General features: G+C 43.0%; 1 protein-coding gene across 4 annotated transcripts in view; it reads left to right on the top strand.

Moving 5' to 3' along the window:
- Positions 1-14,668, top strand: part of skic3 (SKI3 subunit of superkiller complex) — a 136,020-nt gene that overhangs the window by 55,816 nt on the left and 65,536 nt on the right. For all 4 annotated transcript variants that reach the window (XM_085988621.1, XM_085988592.1, XM_085988612.1 and 1 more), the window contains exons 16-19: positions 3,329-3,453; positions 4,223-4,476; positions 8,993-9,095; positions 11,903-12,088. In XM_085988621.1, the coding sequence (XP_085844747.1) occupies positions 3,329-3,453; positions 4,223-4,476; positions 8,993-9,095; positions 11,903-12,088 (668 nt within the window). The remainder of the gene's footprint in view (positions 1-3,328; positions 3,454-4,222; positions 4,477-8,992; positions 9,096-11,902; positions 12,089-14,668) is intronic.

Here is a 14,668-nt window from a genome sequence, read left to right on the forward strand (position 1 = left end):
ACTGGTTATAATTTCACTGCTATTTGTGGGACTTCGCTGTGTGTAAATTGGCTGCTGCATTTGCCTACAAAAACAACAGTGTCCACATTTCAAAAAGTAAATTAGTTGGAAAGTCTTAAGGATATGAAAAGCATCAAGTAAATGTAAGATTTTTATATAATGCAATGTAATTTGTTTTAAACATTTTTTTAAATTTTGATTTGTATACAGCGCTATATTTTAATCTAGTCTGATGCTGATTCAAGTATCTGCATAGTAACAGTGACTGCACTCCGAAGTAATGCATTAATTGTGAAACCCTTTGGGACGCCCTGAGACACATGATAAGATGCGACTTTAATAAAGGTGTTTTTTTTCTCAAATAACTATCCTTAAATGGTGATTATTAGCAAGCTGTTCAACATGAGAGCATCACAGCTGAGAGAGATCCTGTCCTAACCTGAGATCCCATCGTGTCCACTTCCAGCTGGGTCACTGGATAGTGATCAGCAACATGAACCTCGGCTGATTTTTTTTTCCTCCTTTGCCCCCCCCCCCCCCCCCCCCAAACCCCCATCCCCTTAAAATCTGCTGAGGTTGAGGTTAATGTCAACCAGAATGGCAGTAGTGATATCAGCTAACTCGGCAGACCCCAGGGATTAAACTGGTCACCTTCCTAGTCTGTAGACATGTGTTGCATTAACCAGGGGAGCTCTTATTGTTAAAACTTCCATGTTTAACCATATTGTAATTTTTGTATGTTTAGTTTTGTCAGAAAGGTGTTGACATTAAATAGGCAATCTAGATTAATTCAATAACAACAAACTTGCATTTATATAACATTTTTAACATAGAAAAAAAAATCCCAAAGTGCTTCATAGGGACATAGTCAAAAAATGGATGCTGAGCTACAGGAGGAGATATTGGGAGGGGTGATCAAAAGCTTAGTCAGAGATGGGTTTTAAGGAGGGTCACAAAGGAGTTATGACGAGCAACTATATTCAAAGTTACTTTTTCTTTTTCCTCCTTCCTTATTGTATCCCTTTGCTACTTTCACACTTCTGTCATTCTGCAGCTGCATAGATCTATGTGAATGTTATAGGGTAACTGTCAGTGTTGCTTTCTTTCCCTATTGTGGCAAAATAGCTTGGCGTGCATTCAGCATCTTCCAGTAATAGCACAGCTGATATCAGTAATCCACTGTTTGTGGGACCAATGTCCTACAATCCCATAGTGCAACAAGTTCTTTCTGTCGGTCACTGTAACATTGATTGGATAATGGGTAAAGATTGTATGACATAGCCCTGACTATGTTGCTGCGACCCTAAACTTCATAAGATCTTTTCCCTTGTGCACCAGTGCGATACTTTAATTTTTCTACATGCTCCTCCTAGATGCCTCTGTGCAGGGCTGTTAATGTGGTGAATTATTGGTAGTTTTTGTTCTGTAGAAACTGGATTGAGACACCAAAATAATTTTACAGAAAGAATCTCTGCCTTATTCCCTTTAACTGGACTGGATTTGAAACGCGACCAGATGTGAAGGACAATAGCCCGGATTTTGCATTAATAATAACGGTGAGGCTGTCTGTTCTTGTGGAGTAAATTGGACAGCAACTTCCGTAGTACATACTTGCGCAGTTAAACCCAGAAGTTGCAGTCCAAGTTATCCTGCTCCTCCACAGGCTGTGCTACAACAGAACCTCACCAATAGACTCGGCATTGAAATACGTGCAACAGCGTGAAGTTCGGTTAGTTACCCACTAAACACAAAAGAAAAAGTTAGGGCTGGTGCATTGAGGAGTAAGTGCATTTTTAATGGTGTGATAAGTGATAATTACTGCCTAACAACCTCTCTGGCTCTGAAAATGTAATTTTACAAGCGAAGAGTCTCATTCCCTCAGAAGTTAATTGGTGTTGGAGATTTTAAAAATATTTATTTACTTTTTCTGTCTCTTTTACATAGAAACATAGAAGATAGGAGCAGGAGTAGGCCATTCGGCCCTTCGAGCTTGCTTCGCCATTCAACGAGATCATGGCTGATCATCCAAACCCTAGCACCCGGTCCCTACACCGACAGCCATCCCACCCAAGCCGTATCCCCGTAACCCCACGTATTTAATCCCCCCTAACACTAAGGGTCAATTTTTATCATGGCCAATCAACCTAACCTACACATCTTTGGACTGTGGGAGGAAACCGGAGCACCCGGAGGAAACCCACGCAAACACGGGGAGAATGTGCAAACTCCACACAGACAGTCACCCGAGGCCGGATTTGAACCCGGGTCCCTGGCGCTGTGAGGCAACAGTGCTTACCACTATGCCACCGTGCTGCCCCTTTTATCTCTCTCTTAATCCCATCTTCCTTTCGCAATCTTTATTTAACTTTCTGTGCATGATTTAAATCTAATAAATACTTCCTGCTTTATACTTTCTGGTTTAGACTCTACGGGCTGGATTTTGATACTGGAAGCATGTAGGAGGCGGGACTAAAACTTTTGGGGGTTGTAGTCCCACCTCCAACGAGTTGTGGCCAACCCATGCGATTTTCACTTGATTGACCTTGTTGAGCCCACCCAGCGGGCTCAGCAGGCCAATTAAGGGCCACCCGGCAACAGGTGACGTCACAGATTGACATTTCATCTGTCAAGAGCTTTTGACAGATGAAATATCCGCGTTTGACAGCTCTTTGAAGTTGACAAACACTGACAATCTGTACTCCAAGTTAATTCCTTCCTCTCAGGCTGATTTAGAGATCTCTCCAGAACAGAAAGCTGAATGCTGCAACTTTTGACCGCTCGCGGCCATTCTGCTTTCTGTGCCGGTGAGATGAGGGACTCCCGAGACCTGAAGGAAGGAAGGCTGTAAAGGTAAGTTAAACTTCTTTAAACACAGATGTCCTGTAGAGGGTGCTGTGCTGGATTAGAGCAAGCCTCTGCTCAAAAGCCCCCAAAAGCTTTATGGGCACCTGTCCGCAAGGTGAACGGTGAGTGCTGTTGCTTTGCCGCTGACCGCAAAATACGGGCCATTGTTTTAACTCGCTGCGCTGCCTAGTTAGCCCAGTATGGTAGTTTACAAATAGTAAAGCTCACTGTGAACGGTGGCCAATTGTAGAATGGCATTGATCATAACTGAAAAAGCCTGAAACCTAGATTTTACTTTTTTGTCTGAATGATGGAGGACACTAGGTCAATATTAGGGAGCCATAGATGGTGGAATTGAAGTAGAAGTGTCTGATTCTTGTTTATTGTTATTACAGGTCTATTACATGGCTAGTCACTTACTGGTAGTGATTCTATTATTTAGCAAAAATTGGAAAATTTCATATTGATTTTTCTTTTCTTTTAGGAAACTGCTCTTACAGTTCTGAGAACAGTGACTGATCAGTCGAGTGCTGGGACAACCAAATGGGCTTGGCTTAGACGAGGACTTTATTACATGAGAATCAACCAGAATTCCCAGGCTGTTGCGGAGTAAGATACGCTATATATTTGAGCACTGGGAGGTCAGCAGTTTCATTAGAAAGGGGTCAAGGAAGCAGATGGGGAGGTGGCTCTCATGGACGAGTGAAGCTGAGAGAGGACATAGAGGGAGATGTGAGAGAAATGGAGGAGGTACAGGTCTAGCATGGGTGCCCTGGTGAAGGGGAGGAAGGAGGAAATCAGCAGAGGCAGCTGAACAAATGGTCTCTATGTTGATGGTCATCCATGAGCTCCTCACAATTGTTAGAAGTGAGGGAGGATGGGACAGGAATTTAAACAGGTTAAATTATTCATTTTAACCATTGTTTATTTTTCTCCATGTCTGAAGGACATTTAAATAGTCGATGGATGCATGAGCTACCTCAGAATTTAGTCACCCTCTTCCAAATACCATTGAGATGGATGAACAATAAAACTAAAAATGTTGTACCTCAGAATGTTGTAGACCATTGAGTCACAGCTAGGAAAAGGCTTTAACATTTGTCTTTATTTTTTGGCTTTATATGTATTCATAGTGCTAAATCCTCAACCAGGTCTGTGACTTAGTGGTGTGGTATGTTCCAATTTGGATTAAAGACTACTCAGTGAGTCTATTTTCTCCACCACCATTGAGGGATTGGGATTACAACGGTGGCAGGAAAATAGCTTTGGGGAGAGCAGATCTAATGACAGTGTTGTTCTGTGACTTTATTCTATGGCATTGAAGGCTACATTTGGTTATAATACCAAAGTTAACGATCTGTCCCTTTTTTTCCTTAAGTTTACAAGCGGCTTTGAGGGCAGACCCGAAAGACTCAAATTGCTGGGAATGTTTAGGGGAGGCTTATCTCAGTAGAGGAGGTTACACTGCTGCCTTAAAGGCCTTCACAAAAGCCAGTGAACTGAATCCAAACTCCGTGTACAACATTTACAAGATAGCAGCCATCAAACAGATTCTTGGCAAGTACGCAGAGGCCGTTACAGAGTACAAACAGATAATTCAAAATTCAAAAAACTACGTCCCTGCCCTCAAAGGTAAGTTTTTTTATTTCCCCTCTTAACTTATTCTCTATGAATACACATTGTCCCGGAACTTGCAGTTGGTAATGCGTTCGCTGTTAATATCCCTTTGAAACTGACCGCACCTTCAGGATATACTGCATACACATCCTGAAGTTGCGGTCAGTCATTCACTGCTCTGACACTGGCTGCGCTGTGGCCGCCGCCCCCCTTCCCCACCCCCCATAGCTGGCAATCGGGGAAATCAGAGAAATTGACAAAAACTTCAGCTTTTCCGCGGTAATATCTCTGTTAAATACCCCATTAAAAGTTAGACCTTTTTGGATTAGGTGTAACTGGGGTTTTAAGAGTGTATTGACTGTTAAACAAATGTTATGGCCCCGAAAAACACATTTTAATTTTGTGGAGTGTCAAATTTATCCATTTTAATAAAAATGACAATTTTTTAAAAACTTAAAAAATTATTTCTTTACATTTGTTCATCTTTATTTCAGGTTTACCTTTTCCCCATGTGAGAGCCCCAATCTTTGTTTTGCTCTCTAACATTTTTTAAAAAAATGAGAATAAAAGGAGCTTATTCACTTCCCAGCCTGTGAGAATTCTACATTCTGATTGGCTGCTTAGACAGCTTGTTGACATCACAGCAGATCACATGAGGAGATCCCTATTAACTTGCACTGAACTCAACTGAACATCAAAAAAGCCGAACTTCTCACCACAGAGATCGAGATCTTTTTGGGAAGCTTGCTTTGCGGCCAGTGGCGAATGCCTTTCCTTCGCCGCTGACCGCAAATTACAGGCCATTGTATATTTTCTTTCTGCTGGGAGTGCACAAATGAGTTTAAAAAATACTTCAAAACTAATGATTCCATTTTTATTTGACTTATCTCACTTAATTCTCTTATTGTGCGACCTAGTTTAGACAAGGTGAAGAATAGTGATACTACTTCCTATAATGCCCCTGCCATGTTTCAGGATTTTTGACCATTTTAACATGGAAGGATTTGGGTATTTTTTTTTAAATATAAGGGTCAATCTTGACTTTTGGTGCCTGTATTTGCAGCGAAGAGATGGCCACAATTTTGAGCTTCGGCCTCATTTGCATCGAGCTGGTGAGCTGCGGCTGGCTAACCCGATGCAGCTTGTCTGATTAAGACTGGCCAATAGTGGGCCGCCCCAGCAAGGGAAGGTGGAGTTTGGGTCACGATCGCAGAAGGAGGGTAGGTCCCAGTGCGGCCTAGGTTATTTTTGTGGGGCTAGGAGTATTCTTGCTTTTCCAAGCCCCCCCCAAAAAAATGTCAAGCTTACCTTTGCTGGGCCTCTTTAGCTCAGTATTTGGGAGTATTTATGAACGGGACAGGCCTTCCCCCGCAAAGATGTTCCACAAGTCTCCCAGAAAGTAGTGCTGCTTCCTTTTGTTCTCACTTTTAAGAAAAGGAGATTTAGGGAACATCACTGGGGTAATTAGCACTATGTAATTGAGCTGGTATAAAAAATTCAGTGATTATGTTGCTTTAGTATTGAGTTATCTTCAAACTCAGTGGTGAACATGCTTTTCTTTGTCAAACATGTGACTGAGTGATTGATTCTTTTTAACCATTGATTATGAAATTTAAGTTATGGTACTATTCTGATTGTAAGTTGGGGCTATCTTTTGGTCAGTTGGAACATCATTTGAACAAGTACTTTAAATACTAAGAAGCACTGAGTTATACCTGTAAAGCAACTACAACTTCCTTAAAGAGACAGAAATAGATAGGTCCAGATAAAATAGCCATAGAAGTTACTATTCTGGCTGCTATGGTGCGTCAGTGTACCAATTTAGTAAAGCAGTCAGTGAGTTCACAATTTCAGTTAAGGATGAGTACCAATATATTCCAAGAGGGAGGAAGTGGAAATTATTGGTGAGTCACCTCAATTCGTTCTGGCTTGTTACCGCATAAGTCATTTACAAAACCGCCTTCACCAACAACTTGCAATTCTAAGCTCTCCTCACATACAAGAGGCCTCCTGAGGTCCCCACCATCACAGAAGCCAGTCTTCAGCCAATTCGATTCACTCCACGTGCTATCAAGAAATGGCTGAGTGCACTGGATACAGCAAAGGCTATGGGCCCCGACAACATCCCTGCCGTCGTGCTGAAGACTTGTGCTCCAGAACTAGCCGCGCCTCTAGCCAAGCTGTTCCAGTACAGCTATAACTCTGGCATCTATCCGACAATGTGGAAAACTGCTCCGGTATGTCCTGTCCACAAAAAGCAGAACAAATCCAATCCGGCCAGTTACCGCCCCATCAGCCTGCTCTCAATCATCAACAAAGTGATGGATGGTGTCATCGACAGTGCTATCAAGCAGTACTTGCTCACCAATAACCTGCTCACTGATGCCCAATTTGGGTTCCGCCAGGACCACTCAGCTCCTGACCTCATTACAGCCTTGGTCCAAACACAGGTGAGGTGTGAGTGACAGCCCTTGACATCAAGGCAGCATTTGGCCAAGTGTGGTATCAAGGAGCCCTAGTAAAACTGAAGTCAATGGGAATCGGGGTGAAAACTCTCCACTGGCTGAAGTCATACCTAGCACAAAGGAAGATGGTTGTGGTGGTTGTAGGTCAATCCTCACAGCCCCAGGACATCACTGCAGGAGTTCCTCAGGGCAGTGTCTGAGGCCCAACCATCTTCAGCTGCTTCATCAATGACCTTCCTCCATCTTAAGGTCAGAAGTGGGGATGTTCGCTGATGACTGCACAGTGTTCAGTGCCATTCACAACTCCTCAGATAATGAAGCAGTCCATGCCCGCATGCAACAAGACCTGGACGACATTCAGGCTTGGGCTGATGTGTGGTGCGAATGTTACCTGCCACTTAAGTGCCAGGCAGTGATTATCTCCAACAAGCGGGCATCTAACCACTGCCCCTTGACATTCAAAGGCGTTGACCTCACCAACAACATCCTGTGGGTCACCATTGACCAGAAACTTAACTGCATCAGCCACATAAATACTGTGGCTACAAGAGCAGGTCGGAGGTATTCTGCGACGAGTGTCTCACCTCCTGACTCCCCAAAGCCTTTCCACCATCTACAAGGCACAAGTCAGAAGTGTGATGGAATACTCTCCACTTGTCTGGATGAGTGCAGCTCCAACAACACAAGAAGCTCGATACCATCCAAGACAAAGCAACCCGCTTGATTGGCACCCCATCCACCACCTTAAACATTCACTCCCTCCACCACCAGCGTACCGTGGCTGCAGTGTGTACCATCTACAAGATGCACTGCAGCAACTCACCAAGGCTTCTTTGGCAGCACCTCCCAAACCTGCGACCTCTACCACCCTTGGAGGACAAGGGCAGCAGGCGCATGGGAACACACCACTTCCAAGTTCCCCTCCAAGTCACACACCATCTTGACTTGGAAGTATATCGCCGTTCCCTCATTGTCCCTGGGGCAAAATCCTGGAACTCCCTCCCTAACAGCACTGTGGGAGTACCTTCACCACACGGACTGCAACGGTTCAAAAAGGCAGCTCACCACCACCTTCTCGAGGGCAACTAGGGATGGGCAATAAATGCGGGCCTTGACGGCGACGCCTACATCCCATGAACGAATGAAAAAAAAATGTTTCAGAGCAATTCATGGGGTGGAGTGAAAAAGTGAACATTGAGCAGAATGAAAAACAGAAGGGTTAGAGGTTGGACCAAAAGTAGTTAGACTAAAAGTATAGTTGAAGGGAAGAGATTTTAGGAGGCTACAGAAAGCAAAGTGGGAGATGGCCAGATGGAGGAATTTAGGGAGACTGTTTGGGGGGTATTAACTAAAAGAATAGTCACTGTTGATGGAGCAGAGTAGGGAATGGGTAGTAAGCTGTTAGACGAGTGGATAGTGCATGTAGGGACATGGCTAGAGGATGTTGCTGAGCCAGGCTGCACCAAGTTGATGGAGAACTTTGAAGTTGAGGATAAGGATAGTAGAGGAATGGAAATAGGTCAGTTATTCACACTTGGTCAGAGTATAGTATGTGATGTGAAGAGACGAAACAGGAAGAAGAAAAAATGTGTTTAGTGTATCTTACAACCAAAGCATATTTAGTGACCAACAGTCATGTAATTATTTGAAATGTATAAGCTGAAAAAGGGCTATTTCTTGTAAATCTTTAATCAAGAATGAGGCCTTTGCAAAGTTAAGACTGACTGTTTCCAGGAACCCTCTAATATAATCTTCGGACTGAGATGGGGAAGTGGAAGGAAATCTGTGCCCTCTTTATATAGGAATATAGTAGCATTCAAGATTACCTGGAAAGATGGCAGGAAACCCTTCATTTGAAGGGAGAGAAATAAAATTCAGGCAATCCAATCTTAAAAAAAAAAAACGTTTTTTTCAAATTCACTACAAAAATGAAGCACTAAGCATAAATAGCATTAAAAGTTTTTATATGGACAGGAAAAAAATTGATATTAAATATTTAAGAGGATCCTCTCTGTTTTTAATAAATGAACATCCTCAAATCACATGGCTTACTCATGCTTTTCTAGGTCTAGGTGAGTGCTACTTAATGATGGCACGAAGTGCCCTCAATGATTGTTTAGATGGAAGAGCTTTGGATTCAGCAGAACAGGCACTTCAGTATTTAGCTGGGTGAGTAAAAATAAATGCTTATTTTGACCAAGTGGTTAAACAAATATAACAGTCTTTGAACTCGGCTCTTTGAATACTTTGTTAGAAACTGCCAAGCACATAGATTAGTAGTTCAGACTACTGCCCTTCATTCTGGGTATCCTTCACACCAGTAGGAAAACTATTTGCAAACTATTTTCTTTTTCTTTTATATCTGCAATAACAACTTCAACAAGCAGAGTTGGGGGTGACGGTCGTACACTGTAAATATTTAGTGTGGGTTTCCTGCTGCAATTCTGCTCCCCCTTGCTGAGTTCCTGATCTCAATTGAAGCAATAAATGAAGTTCAGCGTGTGCACACCAACATTGCTTCATCGTAACATTGTTAGTGCAAATCTTTGAGTTTTTTTAAAGGAAACAATAAAGAATAAATAATAAAACAGCATTATTTTTTATTTAGAGAAAGATCAGCATTTATATAGCTCCCTATTGTGTGTCTCATTCAGCCCAATGTCTCTGTGCTGGTTCTTTGCCAAGACAATCTAAAACTAATCTTGCACTCCAGTGCTCTTCCCCCAAGCCCTGTATCTTTCCCTGCTTCAAATATTTATCAATTTCCCCTTAATGTTGCAATGGTTTCTGTCTCGACCTCTTCCTGTGACAAAGCATTCTGTGTCTTTGGAAAGATATTTCTCCTAACCCCTCTCCTCTCTCTCAATGACTTCCCAACCAGAGGAAATAGTCTTTCTCTCTTTATCAAAACTCTTCATAATTGTAAAAACCTCTTATTAAATCTACTCTTCTCCTTCTCTGCTCCAGTGGAAATAGTCCCAGTATTTCAAGTCTCTCCTCATAACTATAGTTTTCCATCCCTGGCACCATTTTGTGAACTTATGCTGTACAGTTTCTATGGCATTCATGTCCTTTCTATGATGCAGAGCCCAAAATTGTACCCAGTATTATAAATGGACTAACCAATGCTTTACAAATTTATTATATTGTTACACGTATACTGAATAGCCTATAATTTGCTGTCAAAATGTATGCGCAAATGCTACAACTTCAGGCGAGGGCAGAGGCGCGGTTAAATGTGGAAATCCGAAAGTTGCTGTCCGAGATATGCCACTTGGCTGTTGGCTTCGCAGAAACGGCAGCTTGCCGACTGGTTCACCGTTGAAATGTATTGAACAGAGTGAAGTTGCTGTACTTGGGTGGTCGATACAAACTAAACTCGCCACAGAAAGTTAAGTCTTGTCCATTTCAGTCGAAGTACACTTTTAATGATGTGATGTGTTAATTACTGCCAGTCAACCACTCTGGCACTGAAAATTAACTATTACAAGTGGGAAGTCTCATTCCTTCAGGTTTTAAGTGTTGGAAATTTTAAAAATGTAACTTTAAATTTTTTTTAAACTAATCCTTTCTATCTCTTCTCTCTCAATCAAGTCTTTCTTTCCATTTCTTTATTTCTCTTTCTGTACCCGAGTTGACATTGAATTCACCTGTTCTAACTTGCACTTCCTGCTCAGTCTTTGCACTGTTAATTTCACAATCCTTCAATCTAATTAGTTAAGGAGATGCACAGTTGCTTGCCCTATTCACTCAGGCCCCAGGTGTCTGGTTTCTCCTGCTGCAACACTGCCAGCTCACACTTTTAACAACTTGCCATGAAAAAATTTTAAAAACCTAAAGGCAAGTCTAACTAACGGCAGATGCTATTAGATGCCCTGCCACGGCAAATTATGGCCCTATATGTCCATATTTATAAAACCCAAATTGCTGTTGGCTTTTTTAAATTTTATATGGCTTTATCTACTTGGACTTTCAGGGATTGATGTATTTGAACCTCAGGTTGCTCTGTTCATCCACACTCCCTCAGTACTGCAATGGTGTGTCAGCATAGATGAAGAAAGAATTTGTATTTATGTAGTGCCTTTCACATCCTCAGGATGTTCCACAGTGCTTTACAGCCAATTATTTATTTAAAAGCGTAGCCACTGTTAGCCAATTTGCACACAGCAAGGTCCCACAAACAGCAACAAGTTAATCTGCTTTTGGGGGTGGTAGTTGAGAGAGAACTCTCTAGCTTTTCGAATAGTGCTACGAGATCTTTTAGATTCACCTGAACTGACAGATGGGACCTTGGTTTAAATTTCTCATCCGAAAGACAGGACCTCTGACAATGCAGCACTCCCTCAGTACGGCACTGAAGTGTCTGCCCAGTTCTTGCAGTAGGGCTTGAACCCAGTACCTTCTAACTCAAAGGTAAGTGTTACCACTGAGCCAAGCTGACATTAGTTCCCCCACAACTGTAAGAGAAGGGGACATTGGTAAAAATTAGTAAAAAGGCAGCTCAACGTTTGATATTTGAAAGTACCATGCAAAAAATGAGTACTACTTGGAATAGTCTTCCAGGCAGGATAGTAGAAACAAAAACTCTTTAATCATTCAATTGCCAGTTGGATGCTGTGTTGGTGGAACTGTTTCTATGAAAGGATCAGCTAGATGGACAAATGGACTCCTTTATCTGTACTTATTTTTGTGAGCTGTTAATAGCTTTAAAACAAATCAAAGAAAGCTTCAAATGTTTTACTTTAAAAACAGAAAATGTTGGAAATATTCAGCAGGTCAGGCAGCATCTGTAGAGAGAGAAACAGAGTTCACATTTCAGCTCGATGACCCTTCGTCAGAATGTTTTAACGTGGGTTTTTTTTAAAAATACATACGTTTTGATAGAGTTGAACTTTAGTTAAAAGCAGCTACTTGTAAGTGATACGTACTGTATTTAAGTGCCTACATTTATTATTTCACTTTCCATTTTATTGTAGAGCTGTACAGTGTCGACCTGATGTATCCTGTCTTTGGAAGCTAATTGGAGACACGTGTACCACACTCCATGTTCTGTCACCAGCAAACGTTAACATTCAAGTCTCTGCTGTTCTTACTGGGCACAGCAATGAAAAGAGTAATGTGCAGCCTTTAAACAAAGATGAACTACTTTGTCTAGGAGGAAGGTAAATTACTTTCAATCAAAAAAAGGTATATTTTAATCTTTTAAAAGTAGTTTGTCACTTTTTATAGCACTCCCTGCCAATATACCCGATTATACTGTGCTCACCTGCAAGTACATATGGGGTAATTTTAATAGTCTATCCTGCCAGTGAGAAGTGGGGAGACTCCCTCACTGGCAGCACTTAACAGAAAATCGTGGGCACCAAGGACTTTTAAAATTACCCCTGCAGTTTCAAATAATGTATGATTCCTATTCCTTAAGCCTCCACATACAAATTAAAAAGACAATCATTTTGTCTGTGGCTTCCAGTGTTGGGGCATACGCACTGATGACCGTAGCGCACTGGTTTCAGGCTAGGGTGAGTCGAAGAGTCATGAGGCACTCGTTTATACCGCTAAGGAGAGTCTCTGAGACGCCCGACCAGTTCATTTTTTATGGCGAAGCCTACCCCATGGAGGCAGCGTTCTTCGGGTTTGCCTTTCCAGAAGAAGGTGTAACCACTGCCTTGCTCCTTGAGCTGGCCTTCCCCTGCCCGCCGGGTCTCACTTAGGGCAGCGATGTCGAAGCGTCTGAGCTCCCGGGCAACGATAACACTACGATGTTCCGGTCTCTCTCTGTTGGGGTTGTCCACGAGGGTCCTGACATTTCAGGTCCCGCACTTCCTTTTTAAGGGTGGAAGATGCCTGTGCGTGAATTCTTTTAACGTGGGGTGGCCGTTGCACACCAGCTACTACACGGGCTTGACAGAGCAAGGTCTTGGTCCAATGGCAAGGGGATCCAAGACGATTGGAGACCAGGCTCTGCTACAACGGCCTAGCGCACACACAAACATACTGCTACTGTCCTTCTCCCTCCTTCCTTCAGGTCCTCTCTGCTTGGGTTTCGTAGGATGCATTGTGGTCCTCCCGACCTCGCTGTTTGCCCGTGCCGCACCTTCCCTGAGCCCCGACCCTGCTGCTGGTCCACGCTGTGCCACTCCTGGACCTTGACCTCGCTGCTGGGCTCGTCCTCGTTCCTGGGTCCTGGCCTCGGACATGAATGATGTTGTCTCTCACAGGATCAGATTAGCACTGATATTCTCGCGATCCCTGGTCCCGAGCTCGGGACAATAATTTAACCTGAGAAGAAAAACAGTAACATGGAAGCTATATCACTCTTGACTGCTTTACATCTATTGTCCTGATACTTAAGTGATTCCAGAAGTATGGAATTATTTTTTCTACTTCTATAATTCTGATGTAACTATTATCTTCCAGCACAATTCCCCAGGTGACCAGTTACCTCAGCATTAGAATTGGTGGGCAGACCGTCTGATTGAAGCCTTCTCACCTGATTATGCATTTCATCATTTGTCCCACCAAAGTCACTGCACTAGTGTAATCCTAGTTAAAAAGTCACACCTTGGCCTCTTCCCCCCCCCCCCCCCCCTCCTCTGGTACCATCTCTTTCAAACACTTTTCCCTGTTCCAGCCCTCCTGCCTCTCATTCAAAATCTTTGTTGTATACTGCCCTCCCAAGCCCCTTGCTAACTTCTGCACTGACAGTACTTCCTTTCTCTCCTTCCTTCGCCTTTGCACCGAGTGACTCCTTATCCTCAGTAACTTCAACCTATAACTAAATTCATCTAGCCCTTTTTTTACTCCGATTTCCCCTCATCTTTAAATCTCACCCTTCACATAAACTCTGTCATCCATATTTACAACCACCCCCTTGCTTCCCTACCTTTTGTGGCCTCTCTTCATCTGAGGTTTCAATCAATGATCTGGCTACATCTTACCAATTCCTTGTCTGCCTCACCATTCATCTGTGGGGAAAAATACCTTTCACTTACTCTCGACTTTTCTTTCTCTCTCCCAACTCTTGCTCTTTTGGCCTTCCAACTGCCACAGCACGTCTCTCCCTGTTGACCCCACCTATATCGTTGCCCTTGTTCCCAGCAAATCAATTATTGTCTCCGACCGTGTCGAGGTGTGTACCTGACATCTTGGTCCCTTAAATCAGAAATGCGTAAACACGAGCATACCTGGCTCGAGCATACTTTATCATTCATTGCTAGATTTGATTGACCATATCAAGTTTTCCTTTGCCTCACCTCTGTTAAAACTGCAAGGAAAACTCAAAGATCCTCTTCTCTATGACTAACTACTTCCTGAAGCCCTCTTCTTCTGCCCGCTCCAATATCAAATATGAGAAGCTAAGAAACAGTATCTAAGATTGAGACCATCCATGCAGCTGCCACTTTGGTTCCTCCCCTTTCTGTCCTGGAGATTCGCAATTACCCCTCCTCCTCTCCCCCCCCCCCCCCCCCCCCCCCCCCCCAAATTCTTCCAAGCATTCCAGGCCTGGTCCCAAATCAGTTTGTAGTTCCTCTCCTCCTCCTTTGCCCTCTCCAAGCTCCTCTCTTCCAAGGGACTCAGCTCCTGCTCCCTTAATTTCCTGCACCTTACTCCTGATCATTTATTTACTCCTGGCCCCATGCCAGCTAATATTTTGAACAATTTTCTTCAGGCATAGTCCTCCTCCCTTTTAAAACCACAGTCATCACTCCTACTAAATCTACACAAATGACCCATCCTTCTTA

The sequence above is a fragment of the Somniosus microcephalus genome, chromosome 1, assembly GCF_052327205.1.
Source record: "Somniosus microcephalus isolate GS21.2 chromosome 1, FLI_Smic_1.0, whole genome shotgun sequence".
NCBI lineage: Eukaryota > Metazoa > Chordata > Chondrichthyes > Squaliformes > Somniosidae > Somniosus > Somniosus microcephalus.